At 42.7% G+C, this 26,060-nt stretch overlaps 1 protein-coding gene across 1 annotated transcript in view; it reads left to right on the top strand.

The window, feature by feature from the left end:
• Window positions 1-565: 565 nt before the first annotated feature.
• Window positions 566-26,060, top strand: part of LOC139561399 (B-cell scaffold protein with ankyrin repeats-like) — a 30,407-nt gene continuing 4,912 nt past the window's right edge. Inside the window, exons 1-11 of the mRNA XM_071378457.1 lie at window positions 566-762; window positions 1,472-1,867; window positions 8,590-8,753; window positions 9,040-9,178; window positions 9,886-10,028; window positions 12,758-12,872; window positions 14,962-15,158; window positions 22,119-22,182; window positions 22,524-22,748; window positions 25,172-25,234; window positions 25,459-25,640. Of these exons, the coding sequence (XP_071234558.1) occupies window positions 753-762; window positions 1,472-1,867; window positions 8,590-8,753; window positions 9,040-9,178; window positions 9,886-10,028; window positions 12,758-12,872; window positions 14,962-15,158; window positions 22,119-22,182; window positions 22,524-22,748; window positions 25,172-25,234; window positions 25,459-25,640 (1,698 nt within the window). The 5' untranslated portion in view covers window positions 566-752. The remainder of the gene's footprint in view (window positions 763-1,471; window positions 1,868-8,589; window positions 8,754-9,039; window positions 9,179-9,885; window positions 10,029-12,757; window positions 12,873-14,961; window positions 15,159-22,118; window positions 22,183-22,523; window positions 22,749-25,171; window positions 25,235-25,458; window positions 25,641-26,060) is intronic.

Here is a 26,060-nt window from a genome sequence, read left to right as displayed (position 1 = left end):
AATTACTTCTGGTCGTAGTTGTACGCAATCTAGTCAAAACCCCTTAGACCTGTGCAGGTGAGCGCTTAGTCGCATTGTGTAGAGGTTGTACTGCACTGTTGTTTTGCCAGTATTTCCTTGAAGGAAATAGAATTTTTTTTTTTCACCTTTATTTAACCAGGTAGGCTTATTTTGAGAACCATGCAGTCTGTTTGGGAAGAAAGGTTTGTGCCATGGCCGATTGTACTTATCAGTATTTGTTTAAGTTTGACAATGTTCATTATGTTTATTGTTAGATAGTAATGCCACTGTAATGATGTTTCGTTTTGCAGTTGGTTTCATGTGTTTAGAGCCTTTGATGGCTTTGGGGTCCAAGTTAATCTGTTTCAAACGAGCAAATCTAAACCTGGAGCCTTTAAAAACTTTGCTATCTTTTTTATTTCTGCCTCTGAAGTTTCTCTATAAATGGGTCTATAAGTTACATTTAGTATTTTTTTGTCTTTGCTTGTTAATTATTCTTATTATTCGTATATTCTTATCAAGGGTACAGTTTATTTTATTTTATATTATGCTCCTTCCTCCATAGATCAGGTAAAGGCTAGACATCTGGAAATCCAGCCACCATGTTCTGCCCCATCTCTCTGTCTGATCTTGACAAGCAGGAAGCTCCCTGCCCTTATCAGACCAATTGCAAACAATAGAGCCCGTGTGTGGCAAGTTGTTTTTCTTTATCACAGCGGAGAGAAGGACTCTCACACAGACAGAGGTGAAAAATGAGCTCAGGTGAGTAGACCTTCTGAACTTTTTGATAAATTCTTAGACTTTTGTGTCTCTTGTGCTTCTCTGCAATTACATTTGAGTTTTTTGTGATATTGCTTTTGGAATATTGTTATTTGATACTTCACAGCTGTAATTGTGCATTATGACGTTGAAGAATCTGCTACACTGTTAGCATTATGATGTGGAAGAATCTGGTACACTTACTATTATTGTGCTTCTCTTATGACCAAGTAAATGTTTAAGAAAACTATGATGACTTAATTCAAAGCATATTCAACCATACCAATGTTCATATCAAACTTGTGAAGAGATTACTATCATTTCATATACATAATTAAAAGTTTCATAATTATACATGCTTTTAATTATACATAATTAAAAGCAATTTCGTAGTCAGTCTACCAGATGCTACATTCAATCAGTTCAACAATATGATGACTCTTACTTACCTGATTAGTTTAATGCGAAATGTGTTAGTAATATTTTAGTCATATTATTTAGCAGCAACATTTAGTCAAATAACTTGTATCTATCAAGGGAGATGGAGCCCCGTAAAGCATAAGGTCATGTTTTTCATAGAGAGACTGATTTGAACATGGATGGATAAAACACATTTACAACATATTACATATTGGTTTGATTTGCAATATGAGGCTTTTATTAGTGGCATTGCACCTGTGAAAATCTCCCTATTTCCATCATCCTCTTTTAGCCGAGGACCTGCTCATCATCTATGAGGCGGAGGCAGAGCAGTGGGCTGTATACCTGCGCTCTATCTTCGCCGGGCCCGTCTGGGAGGGAGGGATCTGTTGCTACGACATCGCCACAGTGACCAGCCGGCGGGAGGACTTTCTGCGACTTGGCCAGTACAAGGTCAAGCTGTTAATCCTGTCCAGGGGAATGCTAGAGGGCCTGTGCCAGCTCCGCCGCTTCTTCCTGGCCCGGGTGCTGAAGCCTGCGGCCCACGTGGTGGTGCTTCTGTGTGGGGTAGACAGCCTGGCGCCCCTCCTGGAGGTGGTGCCCCTCAAGGGGGACGAGTGTCTGCAGATATCCAGCGAGCAAGACGCCCATGAGTACCTGTCGGCTGTGACCGATATTGTGCAGAGAGGTACAGGGGAAGGGGAGGGCAGAGAGAGGGATCGTGGGAGGTTGGGTGCAGTGTAGAGGGTTCAGCAAAATAGTTATTTTATGCTTATTCAATAATGAATTATACAATAATAATTGTATTCATTCCTGAGGCAACAAGTGGGAGGTAGGTGCGTGGATCAGAAAACCAGTCAGTCAGTATCTGGTGTTACCACTATTTGCCTCATGCAGCGCGACACATCTCCTTCGCATGAAGTTGATCAGGCTGTTGATTGTAGTCTGTGGAATGTTGTCCCACTCCTCTTCAATGGCTGTGCGAAGTTGCTGAATATTAGCGGGCTCTGGAGCGTACACATCGATCCAGAGCATCCCAAACATGCTCAATGGGTGACATTTCTGGTGAGTATGCAGACCATGGAAGAACTGGGACATGTTTGAGGAATTGTGTACAGAACCTTGCGACATAGGGCTGTGCATTATCATGCTGAAACATTAGGTGATGGCGGCGGATGAATGGTATGACGAAGGGCCTCAGGATCTCATCACAGTATATCTGTGCATTCAAATTTCCATTGCTAAAATGCAATCGGGTTCGTTGTCCATAGTTTATGCCTGCCCATACCATAACCCCAGCGCCACCATGGGGCACTCTGTACACAACGTTGAGATCAGAAAACCTCTCGCCCACATGACGCCATACACGTGGTCTGCGGTTGTGAGGCCGGGTCGGATGTACTGCCAAATTCTCTAAAATTATGTTGGAGGCAGGTTATGGTAAGGTAGAGAAAATAACATTCAATTCTCTGTCAACAACTCTGGTGGATATTCCTGTAGTCAGCATGCCAATTGCTTATGTTGTGTGACAAAGCTGCACATTTTAGAGTAGCCTTTTATTGTCCCCAACAGAAGGTGCACCTGTGTCATGATCATGATGTTTAATCAGATTCTTGATATGCCACACCTGTCAGGTGGATGTATTATCTTGACAAATGGGAAATGCTCACTCATAAGGATCTAAACAAATTTCTACACAAGTTTAGAGATGGTTTTTGTGCTTATGCAACATTTCTGGGATATTTTATTTCAGCTCATGAAACATGGGTACAACACTTTACCTGTTGCGTTTTCTGTTTTTGTTCAGTGTGTGTGTGTGTGTATATATATATTTTGGTTAGGCCAGGGTGTGACTAGGGTGGGCATTCTAGTTTCTTTATTTCTATGTTTTCTATTTCTTTGTGTTTGGCCGGGTGTGGTTCTCAGAGGCAGCTGTCTATCGTTGTCTCTGATTGAGAACCATACTTAGGTAGCCCTTTTTTCCACCGGTCTTTGTGGGAAGTTAACTTTGTTTGATGGCACATTACCTTAAGCTTCACGGTTTGTTTTGGTATTGTTTATTGTTTTGTTGGCGACATCTAATATTAAAAGTATGTACGCTCACCACGCTGCACCTTGGTCCTCTTTTTTCAACGGCCGTGACAGAACTTCCCACCACCAACAAAGGACCAAGCAGCGTGGCCAGGAGAGGCAGCCCCCCAAAAGAGCCGAGGATGGAACCAGAGCCAGTCGGGGTGAACTTGGAGGGGAGCGAAGGTAGTGAAGCAGAGACCGTGAAGGAGTTGATGGGAGATTGGAGGAGAGAGCTATGAGAGAGCTGCTGTGTTGGTGCATGAGGCACGACATTCGCCCTACGGAGCGTGTCCTCGGGTTGATGCCACCTGAGTCAGCTCTTCATACTAGTCCTGGTGAAGACTGTGCCAGCCCCACGCACCAGGCCTCCTGTGTGCCTCCCCAGCCCTGCACGTCTTGTGCCAGCTTGGCGCTCCAGACCTCCAGTGCGCCTCCACAGCCCGGTGAGTCCTGCGCCGGCTCTACACACGGTTTCCCCAGTTCGCCAGGAGAACCCAGTGAGGCCTGTTCCAGCTCCCCACACGTGCCGGGCTAGAGTGGGCATTCAGCCTGGAAGAGTGGTGCCAAGGCTACGCACCAGATCTCCAGTGCTCCCCCACAGCCTGGTTCATCCTGTGCCTCCTCCACAGACCAGGCCTCCAGTAGGTCTCCCCAGCCTGGTTCATCCCATGCCTCCTCCACGAACCAGGCCTCCAGCGACGGTCTCCAGTCCGCTGCCTCCAGCGGCGGTCTCCAGTCCGGAGCCTCCAGCGGCGGTCTCCAGTCCGGGGCCTCCAGCGACGGCCTCCATGCCGGAGCCTCCAGCGACGGTCTCCAGTCCGGAGCCTCCAGCGACGGTCTCCAGTCCGGAGCCCCCAGCGACGGTCTCCAGTCCGGGGCCCGCTACGAGGGTCCCCAGTCCGGGGTCGGCGGAGAGGGTCCCCGCACCAGAGGCGCCACCAAAGTGGGGGGAGCCAGAGGCGGAGGGGGGGTCTACGTCCCGCACCAGAGCCGCCGCCGTAAAGGAGGCCCACCTGGACCCTCCCCTTTAGAGTCAGGTTTTGCGGCCGGAGTCCGCACCTTTGGAGGGGGGGGGCGGTGTGTAATGTCACGCCCTGGCCATAGAGAGGCTTTTATTCTCTATTTTGGTTAGGCCAGGTTGTGACTAGGGTGGGCATTCTAGTTTCTTTATTTCTATGTTTTCTATTTCTTTGTGTTTGGCCGGGTGTGGTTCTCAATCAGAGGCAGCTGACTATCGTTGTCTCTGATTGAGAACCATACTTAGGTAGCCCTTTTTTCCACCGGTCTTTGTGGGAAGTTAACTTTGTTTGATGGCACATTGCCTCAAGCTTCACGGTTTGTTTTGGTTTTGTTTTGTTGGCGACATCTACTATTAAAAGTATGTACACTCACCACGCTGCACCTTGGTCCTCTTTTTTCAACGGCCGTGACAGTGTGTGTATATACTGTATATATGGTGGATGTTTTGGCTACATAGTTGGAATTGTTGAATGCACAATTATCACAGTAAATCTGTGATAATTTGACTAATGGCGCTGGAAGAAGTGGCAGCAGTTTTACGGGCGCCTAACAAATTGTGCTATGTTTTTTTTGTTGTATTATTTGTAACTTATTTTGTACATAATGTTTCTGCCACCGTATCTTACGGCAAAAAAGAGCTTCTGGATATCAGGACAGTGATCACTCACCTCGGATTAGACAAAGATTTTGTCTTCAACAAGCAGAGGTACATCAGGATGTACATCAGACACCCGACAAGCCAACATCCCCATCATTGGCAAGAGAAAGAGACGCAGGTACAGAGGACACAGAGCGGGGTGCCTCGTAAGGATCCGCAGATGGCGAGTGGGATAGCTGCCGTTCCCGTCAATATTACTTGCCAACGTACAACCATTGGACAATAAATTAGATGAGGTACGATCATGAATATCCTACCAACAGGACATCAAAAATTGTAACATCTTATGTTTCACGGAATCATGGCTGTTAAATGTGCAACCAGAGGGAAAGAAATTCTAGATCACCTGTACTCCACACAGAGACGCGTACAAAGCTCTCCCTCGCCCTCCATTTGGTAAATCTGACCACAACTCTATCCTCCTGATTCCTGCTTAAAGCAAAAATTAAAGCAGGAAGCACCAGTGACTCGGTCTATAAAAAAGTTGTCAGATGAAGCAGATGCTAAACTACAGGACTGTTTTGCTATCACAGACTGGAATATGTTCCGGGATTCTTCCGATGGCATTGAGGAGTACACCACATCAGTCACTGGCTTCATCAATAAGTGCATCGAGGACATCACCCCCACAGTGACTGTGTACATACCCCAACCAGATACCATGGATTACAGGCAACATTCACACTGAGCTAAAGGGTAGAGCTGCCGCTTTCAAGGTGCGGGACTCTAACCCGGAAGCTTATAAGAAATCCTGCTATGCCCTCCAACGAACCATCAAACAGGCAAAGCGCCAATACAGGGCTAAGATTGAATCGTACTACACCGGCTCCGACGCTCGTCTTATGTGGCAGGGCATACAAACTATTACAGACTACAAAGGGAAGCACAGCCGCAAGCTGCCCAGTGACGCAAGCCTACCATACGAGCTAAATCACTTCTATGCTCGCTTCGAGGCAAGCAACACTGCGGCATGATTGAGAGCATCAGCTGTTCCGGACGACTGTGTGATCACACTCTCCGTAGCAAACGTGAGAAACACCTTTAAACAGGTTAACATTCACAAGGCCGCGGGGCCAGACGGATTACCAGGCTGTGTGCTCTGGGTATGTGCTGACCAACTGGCAGGTGTCTTCACGGAAATGTTCAATATGTCCCTGATTGAGTCCGTAATACCAACATGTTTCAAGCAGACCACCATAGTCCATGTGCCCCAAAACACTAAGGCAACCTGCCTAAATGACTACAGACCCGTAGCACTCACATCCATAGCCATGAAGTGCTTTAAAAGGCTGGTAAATGGCTCACATTAACACCATTATCCCAGAAACCCTAGACCCACTCCAATTTGCACACCGCCCAAACAGATCCACAGATGATGCAATCTCTATTGCACTCCACACTGCCTTTTCCCACCTGGACAAAAGGAACACCTACGTGAGAATGCTATTCATTGACGACAGCTCAGCGTTCAACACCACAGTACCTTCAAAGCTCATCACTAAGATAAGGATCCTTGGACTAAACACCTCCCTCTGCAATTGGATCCTGGACTTCCTGACGGGCCACCCCCAGGTGGTGAGGCTAGGTAGCAACACATCTGCCACACTGATCCTCAACACTGGATCCCCTCACGGGTGCGTGCTCAGTCCCCTCTTGTACTCCCTGTTCACCCATGACTACATGGCCAGGCACGACTCCAACACCATCATTAAGTTTGCAGACGACACAACAGTGGTAGGCATAATTCACCCAACTTATTGTGAGAAGCTTGTGGAAGGCTACCTGAAACGTTTGACCCAAGTTAAACAATTTAAAGGAAATGCTTCCAAATAGTAATTTATTGTGATCCTAACTGACCTGAGACAGGGAATCTTTGCAAGGACTAAATGTCAGGAATTGTGAAAAACTGCGTTTAAATGTATTTGGCTAAGGTGTATGTAAACTTCCGACTTCAGCTGTATATCTGTTGAATTTGATGATTTTTCAAGCAATTGCCTCAGAAACGAATTAGTGGACTTGCTGCACAAGCTACGTCCGCACAGCAATTTCCATACAACTGGGCATTGTCAAATCACAGATAGCCTATACCTGTAGCTCAAGTCAACACTCAAGTTAGTAAAGTAGCAAAGAATGGGAGGTCAGACCTCTAGCCCACCCTAACTTTAAATCAGTACATTTTTCTCTCAACCTCATGGCAAAATATGTAGGTCACTTTATTTTGATAGTCCAGCATGAGATTAGCTATACATCTGCACATGTTTCTCTTTGCACCATGGCAAATGTGTAGAATTTCAGGAAGTTAGCTATTTTCCCCCTCAAAATCCTGTTTCCCAAAAACAAAACAAAAATTAGGTAGTTGCCCCGGGCATCAGATGTGGACACAAAGTGTAGGAACACAATGTCCCTGACTCTAGTTAAGTGCTGCCTCTGTTAGACAGTAGCTTGGGTTCAGTTTGACCTCGGTTTCCATGAGAACACTACATATTCTGAGGAATTTGACAGTAATTATTTCCTGAGTCACTCTCTACTCTCTGCTACCCAGTAAGAGTTTTCTGAGAAATTCAAAACCATCTGCTGCCATCCATATTGTTTTTCCCCCCTCATTGCTTAAGTGATCTAAAATGGACGGGAAGTCCAAAAGGTATGTTTGTCTGCCGGTGTGTCTCATCATTCAAATTCTCCCTTTCCTCTTTCATCACCAGTGGCCATTATCTCTCTTTATGCAAATCCAAATATACCCTACTTAGTCTCATCCTGCTGTGACACGCACAGCCAGTTCTGGATAATCTTTGTAAACTACTGTAAAACTCAAATGTAGATTTTAAAGCAACTCAGAAATGTAGATGTTCACTGTTGCTTGGGATATTTGAATCTCATGATTTACGAACAAAATTGAAGTACTTGAGCCAAAATAATTTTGTGAGACAAAGGCCCAAAGCAACACCAAGATGGGCAGTTGGCATTGCTGTTATGATTTTAGATGTCCTTTTATTTATTTTAGTTTTTGTGTATTTATTTTTAATTTTTTTGCATTGTTGTTTGCTGTTTTCTTCTCTCTTTTTATTTGTTCTCTTAAGTTCATTCTCTTGGTTGTTGGTGCATTGGGGGGGGGGGGTTCTTGAGGGTGGGGAATGGAATTAATTGGGGGAAAAGATTATTGGGGGGACTGTGGGAGGGGTCTTGAATGGTTGAGGGATAGCTATTGGGGAACTGTGGGGGATCTTGGACGGTTTGGGATCTGTCAACGTGCCCTTGAGCAGGGCATTGACCCTGGATGCTTCTGTGTGTCGCTCTGAATGGGAGTCTGTTGGATGACTGGTATGATGTAGTTGTTGAGCGGCTTCACTGTAGGTATATTGTATGTTTCGGATATTCAATAAAAATAAATAAAAAAATCCCAGAGCTGACTAGGGAAAAATCTGTTGTTCTGCCCCTGAACAAGGCAGTTAACACACTGCTCCCCGGTAGGCCGTCATTGTAACTAAGAATTTGTTCTTAACTGGCTTGCCTAGTTAAATAAAGGTTAAAAAAAGAGAAGTTGCTCTGGAAAAGAGTGTCTGCTAAATGGCCTAAATGTAAGGCCATCTGGTACCAAATACGATGGTAGGGGAAACACTAAGTATTTAATGTTGGATTGACTGTCGGTGGACCTTCCACAGGGCACCAGGCTGCAGCAGGGAATGTCAGTGCTGTTCCTGGGAAGTTGACAGGACCGGATCTAAAGCTGGAGTTAAACCAAAAGTTGGAGAGCAGGCAGTCTAACGGAGCCTCCAGTACCAAACCCAACAACATGCTGCTGGTCCCCTCCAGAGTTCCCTGTGGGGTGAGGCACTAACATGTCAGGAGGCAACATCAAAGCATTCAGTGACATGACTTATTCAGCCAGTCGTACATAAAATGTACTGTAACAAGATGTATGCAAACAATATAGATCCAAAATGCATACTTTTACATTTCAAATTGGTTTGGGGTTTTTGGTTGTTTACAGTTTTTTTTTTAAATATTTTTTAAACATGTAATAGAGCTGCTTTTTAGATGGTCAGAATGTCAACCAATTTACTTTTTCTATTGTTACAGTACGTTTATGTTTTGTGTTCTCCCTCCTGTAGACGCCAGGCGAGGTGTTCATTCTTTTAAAAGATACTGTGGCCAGTAAAGATGCTGAGGTTGAGTTCAGTAGGAGTAAACAGAGGGTGAGAGTGAAACCTGTCCACTGGAACAAACACACCCTCTGTGTGAACGCAGCAGGTATGTGCAAATTCAATGGCATTGATGCTTATTGTAGAGAGTCATTCCACCTCCAAAAAGCACAAGAAATAGGATTTCGACCCTCACCGTTTCAGATTGTTATGAAATTGTTTCTATAATTAGAAACAGATTAGATGAACAGGATTCATATAATATTCAATAAATATAGTACCTAACATCTGATTTGGAACATAATTCTTCCTACCAATGAGGAAGATGTTAGGAATCGCCAAAAATGATCAAAGGGCTCCCACTTCACCATACGGATAGCCCTCAGAGAGCTGCCATTTGTTACATTAAATTGACCACAGAATTTATTTTCATATTTGGGATTCCTCATGTCTTACTCAATGGTAGGAAGAAGTTTGGTCCAAATCGGATGTTGAGTACTATTTATGTTGAATCATATCTGAATCTGAGAAATTAAAAGGGCCAATTTGAGTGCAATCAATTAGCTTAATTACAAGGAGAGCAAATAAAATGTCAACAAAATAATGTCCCAGGAATGCTAATATTATCTGTTTCCAGCAACAAATAATTTCAGAACACTGGGAGGGTAGATGTCATGGGTGCTGAAATGACATGGAATGACCCTAGAGCGACTTGATGACCTTGTCAAAGAGCACACAACAAAACACCATGGTTTCTAAAATGATGATGCGCAATGCTTATGAAACAAGTTTATATAATTTGTTTTCCTGTTGCAGACTTCCAAGCAGGAAGTGTGGGCGTAACACTGTACTGTAGTGGGGTGGCGATGGGGAAGGCCCATCTGCAGTACTACAGCAGCATGGAGGAGATGGCTCGCCTTCTGACCAGGGTGGCAGACCCTGTGGACTTCATGTGCCAGGTACAGTTGAAGTCGGAAGTTTACATACACCTTAGCCAAATACATTTAAACTCAGTTTTTCACAATTCCTGACATTTAATCCTCGTAAAAATTCCCTGTCTTAGGTCAGTTAGGATCACCACTTTATTTTAAGGATGTGAAATGTCAGAATAATAGTAGAGAGAATGATTTATTTCAGCTTTTATTTCTTTCATCACATTCCCAGTGGGTCAGACGTTTACATACACTAATTTATTATTTGATAGCATTGCCTTTAAATTGTTTAACTTGGGTCAAACGTTTCGGGTAGCCTAACACAAGCTTCTCACAATAAGTTGGGTGAATTTTGGCCCATTCCTCCTGACAGAGCTGTTGTAACTGAGTCAGGTTTATAGGCCTCCTTGCTTACACACACTTTTTCAGTTCTGCCCACAAATTTTCTATAGGATTGAGGTCAGGGCTTTGATGGCCACTCCAATACCGTGACTTTGTTGTCCTTAAGCCATTTTGCCACAACTTTGGAAGTATGCTTGGGGTCATTGTCCATTTGGAAGACCCATTGTGACCAAGCTTTAACTTCCTGACTGATGTTTTGAGATTTTGCTTCAATATATCCACAGAATTTTCCTCCCTCATGATGCCATCTATTTTGTGAAGTGCACCAGTCCCTCCTGCAGCAAAGCACCCCCAACAACATGATGCTGCCACCCTCGTGCTTCACGGTTGGGATGGTGTTCTTCGGTTTGCAAGCATCCCCCTTTTTCCTCCAAACATAACAATGGTTATTATGGCCAAACAGTTATATTTTTGTTTCATCAGACCAGAGGACATTTCTCCAAAAAGTATGATCTTTGTCCCCATGTGCAGTTGCAAACCGTAGTCTGGCTTTTTTATGGCGGTTTTGGAGCAGTGGCTTCTTCCTTGCTGAGCAGCCTTTCAGGTTATGTCGATATAGGACTCGTTTTACTGTGGATATAGATACTTTTGTACCTGTTTCCTCCAGCATCTTCACAAGGTCCTTTGCTGTTGTTCTGGGATTGATTCGCACTTTTCTCACCAAAGTACGTTCATCTCTAGGAGACAGAACGCGTCTCCTTCCTGAGCGGTATGACAGCTGCGTGGTCCCATGGTGTTTATACTTGCGTACTATTGTTTGTACAGATGAACGTGGTACCTTCAGGCATTTGGAAATTGCTCCCAAGGATGAACCAGACTTGTGGAGGTCTACAATTTTTTTCTGAGGTCTTGGCTGATTTATTTTGATTTTCCCATGATGTCAAGCAAAGAGGCACTGAGTTTGAAGGTAGGCCTTGAAATACATCCACAGGTACACCTCCAATTGACTCAAATTATGTCAATTAGCCTATCAGAAGCTTCTAAAGCCATGACATAATTTTCTGGAATTTTCCAAGCTATTTAAAGGCACAGTCAACTTAGTGTATGTAAACTTCTGACCCACTGGAATTGTGATACAGTGAATTATAAGTGAAATAATCTGTCTGTAAACAATTGTTGGAAAAATTACTTGTCATGCACAAAGTAGACGTCCTAACCGACTTGCCAGAACTATAGTTTGTTAGCAAGAAATTTGTGGAGTGGTTGAAAAACGAGATTTAATGACTCCAACCTAAGTGTATGTAAACGTCCGACTTCAACTGTACCTGAATTTTTCCAATAGAAACTCAAATTTCCAACTGTTGGACTAATGATTACACTGTAGATTAGCTAGATGCAGGAAAGCGTGTGCAAGGAGGTATCGAATGTGTCAATGTCTGTCACCTTGATTACTCAAAATATGTTGTAAACTTTCATTCGTGATTGGTAAAGGGAAAATTTGAGTATAATGTAGTAGCCTAAACCTATCGCTGTTACATTGAGCTGGGTGAATTGAATATGGATGACAGTCATCCAATTTGCCTTAATAGAAATAAGGCCGTGCTCATGAAAAAATGTATCATCCTCCCTCGTCTTAAACGGCACCGACCGCCACTGATTTTGAAGCCCATGCGTACACCAATTCAATGCTTTTAAATGTGTGGGGATGAGTACAAATAACTCAAATGTAAATGTACAGGAGAGCACAGTATACAACTCAAATGATTTATCAATTTATGATTGAACCGTTTCATTGGAGGATTTGCAGAAAGGGTTTAGAGAGGAACATAAAGCATGTAAGGTAAACAACATGCATTCATTTAAACACATTTGAGAAACTAATTAATGGAATGAATCAGCATATTCCTGCTGACGTTGATGTTGTTTACTTCCTCTCGTTGAAAGCCAGCTGACTGCAACTCAGTTTAAAAAGCCAATTGATTATGCACATGAACACTTACGTTGATTAGACCTAATTTGCTGAAGTTTCAACCCTTTGAATCAGTCCTGTTCAAGCTGCCAAAATTGGGTTTTCTTTTTTGAGAAAAAAGGAATGAATTAAAAAGTTTATAAAAAAATCTTAGGATCAGGAAGGCATCAAAATTAGACACTTCAAAACAGAAAACACTGAGTATACCAAGCATTAGGAACACATTCCTAATATTAATTCACATGTCTAGCACTTGACATAGCTGAAATTACTTGACTATGGCAGTGTGCTAGGCGTTACAAAATTCTGGAAACTTTCCCAAAATTCCTCAGGAATATAGGTGGGAAGATTCCCAGAATCAAGAGGCATTAGCAGAAGAACTTTTTGGTGAAAGTGACCAGAATTTTGCAACCCTTTGCTCATGCATCCTGTCCTGTGATCTCAGTCTCTTCAGGTGTCCTCGGTAGAGAAGCTGGACCAAAGGCTGTCCTCCATGCTGTTGGAAGCCATGCCCTCCACAGGCTTCCAGGGACTGCAGGGAGATGACCCACCCGAAGGGGGTAAGTGTTCTGTTGTCTGTACCCCCTCGACAATCCAGTCAATTGAATGATCTGCTGACATTCATATTTTATGTTATATGATATTTAAATATCAATATATGAGTAAATACGTCTATAATACGTCTATGTATTTCCCATTTTGAATCTGACAACCAAATGTTGAAGTTGAACTGTAGTTTGTAAGTAATCCTGAATCCTAACTTGACATCTGTGCAGTAACTTTGTGATAAATACTGTTGTGTAGGCTGTTGACCAGGCACTATCTGAACTACAGTCTGCCTTAATTGTATTACAGAAAAACTTAATTGACCTGAAATTAGTATTGAACGCAGGTAAAACGAAGTTGATGTTCTCTAGTGCAGTGGTTCCCAAACGTTTTATAGTCCCGTACCCCTTCAAACATTCAACCTCCAGCTGCGTACCCCCTCTAGCACCAGGGTCACCGTACTCTCAAATGTTTTTTTTTTGCCATCATTGTAAGCCTTCCACACACACACACTATACAATACATTTATTAAACATAAGAATGAGTGTGAGTTTTTGTCACAACCTGGGAAGTGACAAAGACCTCTTATAGGACCAGGGCACAAATAATAATAATCAATCATTTTGCTATTTATTTAACCATCTTACATATAAAACCTTAGTTGTTAATCGAAAATTGTGAATAACTCACCGCAGGTCAATGAGAAGAATGTGCTTGAAAGGATGCTCATAACTCTGCAATGTTGGGTTGTATTGGAGAGAGTCTCAGTCTTAAATAATTTTCTACACGGAGTCTGTGCCTGTATTTAGTTTTCATGCTAGCGAGGGCCGAGAATCCACTCTCACATACTGTACACTACCGTTCAAAAGTTTGAGGTCACTTAGAAATGTCCTTGTTTTTGTCCATTTAAAATAACATAAAATTGATCAGAAATACAGTGTAGACATTGTTAATGTTGTAAATGGCTATTGTAGCTGGAAATGGCTAATTATTTTATGGAATATCTACATAGGCATACAGAGGCTCGTTATCAACAACCATCACTTCTGTGTTCCAATGGCACGTTGTGTTAGCTAATCCAAGTTTATCATTTTAAAAGGTTAATTGATCATTAGAAAACCCTTTTGTAATTATTTAAAGCACAGCTGAAAACTGTTCTGATTAAATAAGCAATAAAACTGGCATCAGCATTTCAAAATGGCCAGAAACAAATAACTTTCTTCTGAAACTCGTCAGTGTATTCTTGTTCTGAGAAATTAAGGCTATTCCATGCAAGGAATATTGTACAACGTTGTGTACTACTCCCTTCACAGAACAGTGCAAACTGGCTCAAACCAGAATAGAAAGAGGAGTGGGAGGCCCCGGTGCACAACTGAGCAAGAGGACAAGTACATTAGAGTGTCTAGTTTGAGAAACAGATGCCTCACAAGTCCTCAACTGGCAGCTTCATTAAATAGTACCCGCAAAACACCAGTCTCAACGTAAACAGTGAAGAGGCGACTCCGGGATCCTGGCCTTCTAGGCAGAGTTGCAAAGACAAAGCCATATCTCAGACTGGCTAATAAAAAGAAAAGATTAAGATGGGCAAAAGAACACAGACACTGGAACTCTGCCTAGAAGGCCAGCATCCCGGAGTTGCCTCTTCACTGTTGATGTTGAGACTGATGTTTTGCAGGTACTGGTTGGCTGGTTGGCCCTCTTTAGTAAGGATGTTAGTTACAGTGGGACTTTTTGTAATAGGGCTTTGGTCTCTACTGAGTTAGGTAAATCAGCTTCAACATGTTCTTACATTTGATGTTCTGGTGCCACTATGGTAATTGAGGACCTTATTACTGATTAATGTGTTTGTTTTTTAGGACAGTTTTTCTTTCTGCTTGCATTTTGTATTTATTTTGATGTGTGTATTTTCTGTAATTTACGTAATTCAGGGCTCATCTGTAAAAGAGACATTGATCTCAGTATGACTCCCTGATAAAATAAAGGTTAAATAAAACTTGAATATGCATACACATCTCAAACTAGAATATCTATCTGATTACATTTTAGGATGGTTTCTGTCTGCACCTAATCCTAACCCACTTAAACATCTCCTACCATAACCAGAGACGCTCCCAGAGGACGTGCCATCACTTCTCCACTTTGCAGCCCAGAACGGGTTTAAAGACGTCTCCGGTGTGTTGCTACAATGTCCTGGGGCGAAAAGAGCTCTGTGCACAACTAACCGCCATGGTCAGACGCCCGCTGAGATCGCCCAACATAATGGCCACGATGAGCTCCATGTAGTGCTGCAGCAGACCCTGGTAAGTACATGCCTCGGGTCTGAGTAGGAGTGCTGATCTAGGAACAGGTTCCCCGCCTGTCCATGTAACCTTATTTGTTGCTCTCTAAAAGGCAAAACATACTTTGAGAAGCTTTGTGAATACGGGCTCAGCTTTCCTAAAACATGCGGTTGGAACATGTTTGTACTGTAATGTGTGGTTATTGTCCTGCACGGGCAGCCTAGTACAATGGGTACCATGCACTCCCATTACAAGGATTCATAACATTCTCATTCTCTCAAATTACAAAATTATTTAATGATGTATGATTTATTACTATATATTATTACATCTGGGCACCAGACCAGTATTGAAGAAAAAAAAAGACTTATGAAAAAATACATTATCGCTAAAATAACTCATAAGACTAAAATTAGTATAGTAATAATTGATTAACCTGAAGGTATGAATTATTTTAAGAATCAATTGGAGTTCCTTACCAGAATAACAAGACAACACAACTACTTGATTTAATTACAGTCAAGGTATTTACAAAACATAATGAGAATGATCATGGAAAGGTGGGAAATGGAATGAAAGATGAGAAGAGAAGACCTGAATATTAAGGATGTTTTACTCCGTCTGTGAGAAAAGTCTGTTGCCTCTGTTGTTCAGGCCGCATGGAAAGAGCAAAAGGGAAGATGGTTGTCTCTTGACTTGTTGCTCTTTTTCTCTCCTCTGAGTTGGGTGGTTCCTTTGGGTTGTGTCCCTTGTTGCTCCGTTTGTTGGCTCTTTCCTTGAGTTGCAGAGACTGTGCCCTAATTGTTTTCTCCTTATGTCCTTGAAGAAGGTTAGCTTAAGTGTACCGTTCAGGCTACACTAACTCTTTGAGTCTTAAGTCTTTGGTAGGCCTGCAAAAATGTAGGTTATTTGTCCTCCTTGAGGAGCTGCTGATCCCAGAGCAGGGCAGAGAGGTCCAGGATAAGAGGTCCAGGAAAGAAGAGAGTGAGGGAAAGACTTTTATCACCCAGAGAGTGGGTCCTTGGAGAGGTCAATTTAAGCTATAATAGTCCAGCATTATAGACAGTACAGTATTATGTTCAACATTGCTTAACATATGACATTAAAACGACATCGCTACAATGATTTATTCACTTTGAAAGTAGCTAATGGCTCTGTGTCAGCAGCCCAAGCTTTGGGTTTCTCTTCCTAGTGACAGCCATTTTCATAACAGAAAAAAACATCAAATTCTTCTCTGAGATGGCTACTCGTCAAAGATACTGCAACTGGACGAGCTGCTGAAAACCTGCATGTCAAGAAGGTGAACAACAAAGACAGCAGTGTACTCAGGAATGCACTTAACCAGGGGCGGTACAGAGACATCCCATAAATAATAAACATGGCAGTAGAGGTGGAAGGAGGCTGGTGGAAGCCTTAGGAGTACTGGGTCACCTCATCCTCCAGGGCTACCACTATCTCCATCCCTTCATCCCCCAACCACGCCACTTTTTACCGTTTTTCCCCTGATGGGTAATGGAAAAGCATGCTCATTTGTGTCCTTCTGCTCCCCCTTATCCTCCCTCTCTCCTCTTTTCTAATCTGTCACTCCTGTGCCTCATATACGTTTTCTGGTCTCAACACCCCGGTGGAGGATTACAAGGCCTGTGTTTGTTCATGAAGTCACAATGGCGTGTCGGGGAGAGAGTAGTGTGGGTCGTCGGCATACATTAGAACAATTATGCGATGCCTAATGCAGAAACTTCTTGCGTAATGGCATGTTTTTTTTCTCATAATATGGTGAGAGCCTCGCCTGGCTCAACCCCCATCTCTCTGCGATATGAAAGGAGTGGGGGGTGCGCCGTTTACTCACTAATGACAAGCAATCCAAATGTAATCGGTAGGCTATGCGTCTGTACATCTGTATGTCCATTAGCTAAACCCAGAGGAGCTTGCCTTTTTATGATGCATGCTCTCCACAATGGAAATCACATTAGCCAGTGAAGACAGCAAATGATTTAGAATATACTGTACTGGAATAGGCACCCCAATGGTGCAACATCTTAAACAATAAAGAGATGCAGCATTTTCAGCAGAGCCTATCCTCAAAAGGTCTATTGGGTTCTACAGTATTTATACACCAATTCCATGACTGATATTGAACAAATTATAATATTAATTCACTCTCAAATTGTCAGCACGTTGCAGAATAATGAATTCCTTACCAGTAATACCAACACACAGGAGGCAAACAGAAAAACAGAAATGAGATGTAGAGATGGGCCTGTGTTTACAGGCTCGTGAGTAGCAAACAGAGACCCAACCTAGGCTCAACTGTATACACATCAACTGTGCCTGCCCGGGATATATACTTTTTCTTTAAACCAAGAGTATAACAATAATAGTTAAATGTATACCGTTATAGTAGGAGTTAATTTAAACTGTAAATTGCCACCCTCTCCTGAACGTCAACGGTACTAGAAAACAGCCTTGCCTTATGCTTACCCTAGCCTTATCCTTGTCTACCACAACTAGTCTAGTAAAGACCGGATTACTTTCAGGAGTGTAGCTGCTTCTCCCCGTGTCTCCAGACAGAGAAGTGGATTCCCCAATGGGAGACTTAGACACTACGACAGCTGAGGAATGTGTATTATCCTCTGGCAATGCTGCTAATTGCGAGAGATTGCAGATGGAGCCAAGGCTGATCGCCTTGATCGGGTTGCTCCAGCTCATTGAAAAACTCACTGTCTCTGATGTGTTTTGGGAAAACTGACGGCGGGACGGAGGAAGAGGAGGGCACGGGTGTCCCACAGAGGTTACTCCCTTGGGAAGACGCATAATTCCGTAAGCAGCTGGCGGCCATGTTTTTTTTGCCGAATCGTTACGCACCGGCAATAACGGATGTTTCCTTGGTCTTTTTCCACAGAATAAATTAAAATGAACTGAAATCCACTCCTAAATGCCAGTATAATCCATGAGGTAACCTACAGGTGTGTTTAAAAAGCTGTCAAACCATCATGTTCACCCCTGACGAATTCTACAACCGGGCCCTAGTAAATAGTCAATCATAACATACCATACACTGAGTATACGAAACATTAAGAACATCTGCTCTTTCCATGACATAGACTGACAAGGTGAATCAAGGTGAAAGTTATGATCCCTTATTGATGTCACTTGTAAAATCAACTTCAATCAGTGTAGATGAAGGGGAGGAGATGGGTTAAAGAAGGATTTTTAAGCCTTGAGACAATTGAGACATGGATTGTGTATATGTGTCATTGAGTGTGAATGGACAAGACAAACAATTTAAGTGCCTTTGAACGGGGTATGGTAGTAGATGCCAGGCACACCGGTTTCTGTCAAGAATTGCAACGCTGCTGGGTTTTTCACGCTCAACAGTTTCCCATGTATATGAAGAATGGTCCACCACCCAAAGGGCATCCAGCCAACTTGACACAACTGTGGGAAGCATTGGGATCAACATGGGCCAGCATCCCTAGGTAACGCTTTCGACACCTTGTAGTGTCCATGCCTTGATGAATTGAGGCTGTTCTGAGGTCAAAAGTTATGTAAGGGATAATCAACGAGGGGCTATGCGTTCTACGGAAAATAATGAACAACGTGGAAGGTGACCTTCCACTGAGTTACATTCTTTTCCGGAGTTGATTATCCCTTTTTAACATGGCTATAAATTGCTGCTAGAAATGTGTTAATTTGCAGGTAGAAATGTGTTCAACATCCACTGAAGTACAGTAGCTAGCAAGTTAACAAGCTACAGTAGTTGCCTTGGTAACCAAACAGAACAGACTTGCTAATGCAGTTGACCAAACCATCAGTCCTAGCTTGCTGTTATGAAAATCAAATTCAACAATGCCAGTAATGTTTTCAATTAGACTTTTGCTTTCAAAAGCAGCTCAAACATAGAACTTGTCAGAATTAACTATATTCATTGAATTCTACTGTGCTGATATACCGTGAGTTATAGGGAAATAGCGCACACTCTAGAATGCCCTTTAAGCCAAAGCATTTCTACCTGCAAATTAACACATTTCTAGCTGCAAATACGTACAATTATAGCCATGGTATAAAAGGGTTAATCAACTCGGGGCTCTATGCGTTCTCTGGAAAATAATACAACTCCGTGGAAGGTTAGTTCCACTCCTCTAGCATGTTGTGGAACACACCGTCCACGTCAATAGTCTGTTTCCATAGAATGCATAGCCCCCTCGTTGATTATCTCTTACATACAGTTGTTTTGAGTAATACATCATTTGATTCAAATTCAATTCTATGGGTTAATCTTGGTTGCTGTGGTAACCTCTTTGATGTGCTGTATAATGAAACATTTCAGGTAATTTATGTAAAAAAGTCAGCGTATTTCAGCTGACCAAGGGCTGTTATTGGGTGGACCAAGCTCAGTTAGCATAGTGGTTTTATTACCCCTAGCCATGTGTCAGCCCCTCCCTCTGCCAATGAATCAAGCTATGATGTATTAGTGCTTTGGGGGGACAAGAGGCTGTCTGTCAATACAGTCAAGACGAATGGCCCCTCTACTCCTGAATACGGCCATAACACTCACAGGGTCTACTTAACGATCACTGTTGATCTGGGACTGCCGGTCTCCAAGGCACCACACTTCTCCAGCGGTAATGAGCTGTGAACTGTCGGTTAGGGAGATGAGAAACAAACATTACCACAGAGGTTGTTAGTAGCTCCAACTGTAACGACTTTCTAATTGTAATATTATAATATAATCACTGTTTAATGCTATCCTTTTGGGGCCTTCCTTCCTAAATGAAACAATGTATTTATACCTAAGTGTTTATAGTTGCACAGCATGCTAGATTATTTTATTTCTGAGATGAAATTGCCCAAGTGTAACTGAGGTGGTTCCGGTAACCACGCTTATGTGATGAGCAAACGTATTTAACTCCGCGGGCTAACACAAAATCGTGGCGTGTAGGAGACCTGGGTGTGAAACCCAGTTGGTATCACATGCACAAGAAAGGGGCTACTTTAGGAGGCCAAAATGGCCCAGGCCTACTGAACATAGAGATTTTGTTCTCCAGCCAATGTATTTGTCTTTAAATTTTTAATGTCACATGCACACATACAGTGAAATGTAATACTAGGGGGGAAAACACATGTTAGTGGTAGGCTACAGTGAGAGGCATTTAGCTGGCTTAATGGAACTTTAAAACGATGAATTAGAAGCTGTGCATCCACAATTGTTAGTTATTTGGCCCATGCACTCCTATTATACGTTAATGTGGAGTCAATAACATTCTATAAAGACGGGAGAGGAATGACACACTGATTGTATTGACTTGTCCTACAGAGCAAAAGCAGTAATGATTTTTTCTTCTTTTAAATGCACATCCTCCAGGGACTCCACTGAAGTGTACCATGTTGACGGTCAAATTGCAGTAGAAGTCTTGTGTTTCCCCTTCATTGGGTCTGTGATGCTTTTTGCATGCCAACTTGATTTGCATAAGCGAACGGTCAGACTGCAGGATTTGTACAGGATTTGCATAGCATTTGAATGAAACGGTCACCCTGTCTTTGTTAGGGAGTGACTGTGGTTCTTTCAGCTTTTGTTCAACAGGCAACATGTCCAGTGCTGCTAAAACATGACCTATTAAAGTTAATATTATACATGATGTGTATAGCCAGAACAGTGAAGGACATTTTCTACATCTGATACAAAGTACTCAGTGTTCGAGTGAAGTTTCACTAGTCAGCAAGCCATGATGGCATGATATCAAACAGCTGGCTCAAGCGCTTAGTCCAAAAACACATATCTAAATAAGATAACAATTCCTCAATACTAGAGTCTTCAAGTGGAAACATGTTTCGCTACTGTCCAACATCAAAGCATCATTTTTAAAAATTCTCTGTAGATTGTCCATGTTTAATGAGCTTGTTTTGTCAACTATCTGTTGAGCTTCCTGTTGTTATTCTTGAATTAATATATTCATAATAGAAAATACATAATATGCAATATCAAGAAGTGTAATATTGCAATGGAGTGGCTGTGTTGCTTAGGAACAGCACATGGAAAATGCTTGGAGTTGAGTGCACCATTTTTTTTCTTATTGCTTTCCATGTTAATCATAAAAATGTCTAATTCTGTATCGGTACTAGTATGATTCAGAACATTCCCACAAAACGAGTCTCTGGTCTTGGAGAGCTGCTATACCGGTTATGCCGATTTGACTTCCACCCCAACACAAACACACCTGTTGAAAAGATGAACCAATCATGGTCGTCAGGATTGACTTTGACCGTTTGAATCAGGTGTGTTACAGTAGGTCTTTGGAAGATGTGCATTGATTTCAGGTCACACAAGAAAGACCGAATTAGCAAACTTTTTCCCATGTCGTAGTTGTTATCTAGTCCCACTTTTTTCCCTGTTCAACCTTAAGAACATAAAACGATAACTTGCGAGCTGGGAAAATAAGCATATTGTCTGAAGTGCATTCCGTCAATAGCACCTCTACTGGTTACCACAGTCAAAACAGTCAGCCCCTATCAAACGCTGAGCCTTGAATCGCCACTAAATGATATGTTTGAATGGATAGGGGTAGATTGTCTGTGATCGCTTGATTAGTCTGATTACCCCTCTGGCACTGAGTATCTTATTGGGCAGAGGGCCACAAACAACAGCCTGGTATTCCTAGCACTGTTTACTGTATTGAATCCTCTAGGGGATGTTTGTTTTGGGTCTCATCTAACCAGCATAGCATTTCATAATGTATCAGGACACACAAAGTAACAGAGGGGAAACACATATTGTACTCCGCGTTACTGTCAACATAGGCAGTAGAGTAGAATCTGGAGGCGCTTACAGAAGAACGAGGGTGACATTTGACTATTTTAAATCTTGTTTTTCCATAAGGCGTCTTTACACAAGGAGTTCCATGACATTGAAACCTGTGTTGTATTAATGTAATGCATTGCTGGCAGAGTGCAGTAATCAGTCTCTATGGTCTGTCGTTACAGAATATGTTCACCGTGGGCAAGGACAGTGATGACAGCAGTATCTATGAGATGATGTGCACAGCAGGTGAGTGGAGGAACGATGGTGAACGATACCACATTGGATTGTTTAACCAGCTCAATGTGTGGTATGCCGTCTTTGTTTTCATATTGTTCATTCAATAGATTGTCATCCTAGCAGGGGGTCAGTGACTGACCATAATGCGGTTTCTGATTTAGTATGACATTACGATTGCCACACTGGAAAGCGGGAATCCACAGCTACATTCAGTGGATGTAATTTGATGAAAATGGGATGCACCATACTGGGTGGTTTGTGCTTGACCCTGACTCATGCAGCTATTGCTTCTCTAGCAGTAGTATTCAACCCCATATTATGTATGAATATCGTTTATAAATATCTTACAGGGAATCCCAGTGCTCCAGACATTCAGAGAGAGCAGCAGGGAGAGGGGGATGAGGTGGGGGAGGATGAGGAGGACCTGTACGCCCCGCTAGGTGTAAATGATGAAGAGTATGACACCATCTTGACCTCCAGCAGCACCGTCGTTATTGCTAACAGACCACCGGCGCCCACACCCCGGCCCGAAACCACCTCCGTCAAAGAGGACAGCACCCCCTTCATAGCTCAAGGTAGGACTAGACCGATGAATACTGGGTTGTGTTCAATAGGCATGAAACAGGAGAAAACGGATTGAGATGGAGAAGATCCGACATTATCTTTTCCAATGAGAATGGTCATTGTCTTTTTCCGTTTCAAAACTTTGAACTACATGGTGCCCTACTGAACTTGACCTTGGGTTGCTGGTATGCTTATTCTGTGACTAGCGAGTATTGCGCATGAGCGGTAGAAGATCTCAGCTAGTGCAATGCAACACGTTATTTTTGTAAACTTCAAGGGAAGTTGGTTGCTAGTTCCAGACAATTGGGTCTGATATGCACTAAATATTTCAAAGAAGTCTGGAGATTTCCTCAACCAAGAGGGGAATATGTAGCAGATGTGAAACTTGCATGTGAAGGCAAAGACAGAACTGACTGTTACAAATACACAGATCCAGATTCGCTGGCATGGGATTCTTAAATGTTCAATTGAGCTGTGTAAATAATACAAGAGGATGAAGCTACTGATCTTAAGGGTTTATAAATAATTTATGTGTTCTTGATTTCTTTCTTTCTTGTCTGCCAAAAAGACATTGCCTTTCTTTCCAGTTCCCTTTACCCTCTTTGAGCTGTGGACTGGATCCTAAACTCTCTGTGCTTTGTGGGAAAGGTGATAACTTGGTTGGAGTTGGACAGGAGGAAATGTTATGTCTTGGTCATTAGTCTTTGTTGTGCACTGTAAGGGAGTCAGGCGGTGGCTGGTCCTCCAATCAACTATAAGGGTTATTTGTCCTACTTGAAGACTCTTGAAAACATGTGATTCCATAAGCAACACTAACCGCCAATCTGCAGTAGAACAGCCCCAAAGGTCTTTATCTTGTTAACGAATGTGATGTTATTGTGTGAACCACCACTTCTCCCGGATCTTTCAGCCCTACCCATAGAGCCTGAAGCCTAGCAAACGCAGATTACACTGCATCACAAACGCCTCAATAACAGAAGCCCAACTACTGGGCCTGGGCTGCCATCTGCAACCAATCTGGGCCAGTCTCGGGCCAAGCCAGCAGCATCGGTCATTACACGTGTTTTCCATCGTTCATGTCCCCCGACATGAGACAACACAGGATGGGAGAGAACGCGTAGGGGGATCAAGAGATTTCCACGCATTAATACAGTGGAGTCTTTCAACCATGCACTGATCATATTGCCTCCCTCCACTAATGAATGCATCACGGTGACTTAAAGACATGTTCCGGTACTTTGGCGAATTAGAAAGTATTTGTTTAAACCTCCGGCTTTGGGCTGGATGTGTCACTGTGTAGTTCATACATGCATAATCTATGAGCAGAATTACTGCCTTACCTCAATTAGTTTGAAAGTGTATTTTTTTCTTGAAGCTGTGCCGTGCCATTTTCCTTACATTTTCTCCCACGTGGGCAAGCCCCCTAGCAATTTTTGAGTTCTAGCTTCAGCCCCTCGCATTGAGTGAAAGAGACAGATGTCGTGGTGCACATATGTGATATAGTACGCAATTTTCGAGGACCACTTTTGGCACGCGAGTGCTACTTTCAGAACTACTGTATACAAAAAAAAGTTGACCAAATTACCAGGGAATCTCTTTAAAGAAAGTCCTGACTTAAAGAAAATGGAGGAGGGTTGGGACTTTGCCTATTGCTTCAGTGCACTGCACAGCTAGAAATAATGGACAAAGTTTAGATTTTTACCTGCCGTTCTGACTGGTAAGACTATCGTAGTCCGTATGTGGAGGAAGGATAATTAGTGTATGAGGGAGTGTCTGTATTTAAAATGGCAACCTATTTTCTGAAGAAGTGCACAATATAGGAAATAGGGTACCATTTCAGTTGCAACCTATGAGTGTGTTAGTGGGTAGAGTACATATGGGTATGTTTGTGTGTACAAGTGGATGGGTATATCTTCAGGAAGGAAATTAAGCTTTGAAATCTGAGGAGATGACTGGGCCAGAACCCTAAAGACGCTCCATTACCAATCACCCCTGTCAACACCATAAGTGCAGAGAAGTGATTCCCTCAGCGAAATAAAGCAACATATCATTCTAAGTACTTACTTGCAAATCGATAGCATTGAGTGTATCTTTCAGTCTGATTCAATTCAGCTTCATGCATCTGTATGTCTTTTACCAAACCTTGGAAGAAGGATATTTTATCTCAAATAAAATGTACATACTAGTACGTATTTTACTCTGTCGTTCACTTTAGAGTAAATATTATAACGTATCACTTTTTATGCAGTTGTGCAGCCTATTTGTGTACATTGACTAGTCTACCTCTGTGCTATTTGTTTGTAAATGGCGCCATCTTGTGGAATGGCGTGAAATAGTAGACTCGTTAAAGGTAGTGGAGAAAGACACAGCGTTAGTATTTGTAGTGTCAGTTCATCACGTCTGTATTGTCTCTGATGGCAGTGTGTGTTTGCAGTGTTCCAGAAGAAGATGTCACAGAGCGATACTGAAACCCTGTATTCTCTACCCACTAAGCAAGGTAAGGCCAGGCAACAGTCAAAAAAGTATATTTCTGTAGGTCTGCATTGACGGCTGAATAGGTCAGTGATGCTAAGTATATGGAGCAATGTTAGTGCCATTAAAATGATAGAATTATCATTCCATAAGTATAGTCCATTGATCATTTCTGTCAAACTGGAAAATGATTTGTTACTGTACATCTGGCGGAAAGGGATTGATTTAAGTCTCCCTGCCATTCTGTAGCACGCGGGCGAGACGGCATCTCCTCCACGTACGACACATTTGTGCCCAACCAGCCGCCTGGGCTGGAGCAGCTGATTGAGCTGCAGGAGAAGGTGAAGAGAGGCTCTCTCAGTATGGACGAGGCTCTGGAGAGGTTCAGTGACTGGCAGAGGGTCCAGAAGGGAATGGACGCCATTCAACAGGTAATAATGCGGGGAAATGAGTCTGCCGTTTCAAGACCCTGCTCACTAGGAGTAGTGCCATCAATCTTAAAGGTAGACTCAATAATATGACAGTGTGACAAAGTCATACACAGCGGGCCAACTTCCCCGCTTACAGACGTCAACAACAGGAGAATACAGGACTGCAACTATTGGCTCTTTCTAGTGGGCATGCCTTAGCCTGAAAGTCAGTCTGTTTGTGCTATAATACATCAAGCTAGCATGCACAAATTGTGAAATGTGAACATGACAGGTGACATAGGCTTTGAACACTACTCATTAATGAGTATATGGCATGTGTTATGTTGTGCATTACAAACCCGGGTAGTTTGGGTACTGGATGCTTATTGGCTGAGACAGCATTTCAGCCGTGTGTATATCAGATAATATACCACGGTAAAA

This window comes from Salvelinus alpinus, chromosome 31, assembly GCF_045679555.1.
Source record: "Salvelinus alpinus chromosome 31, SLU_Salpinus.1, whole genome shotgun sequence".
In the NCBI taxonomy this organism is placed as follows: Eukaryota; Metazoa; Chordata; class Actinopteri; order Salmoniformes; family Salmonidae; genus Salvelinus; species Salvelinus alpinus.
This window is presented reverse-complemented; position numbering and strand designations above follow the sequence as displayed.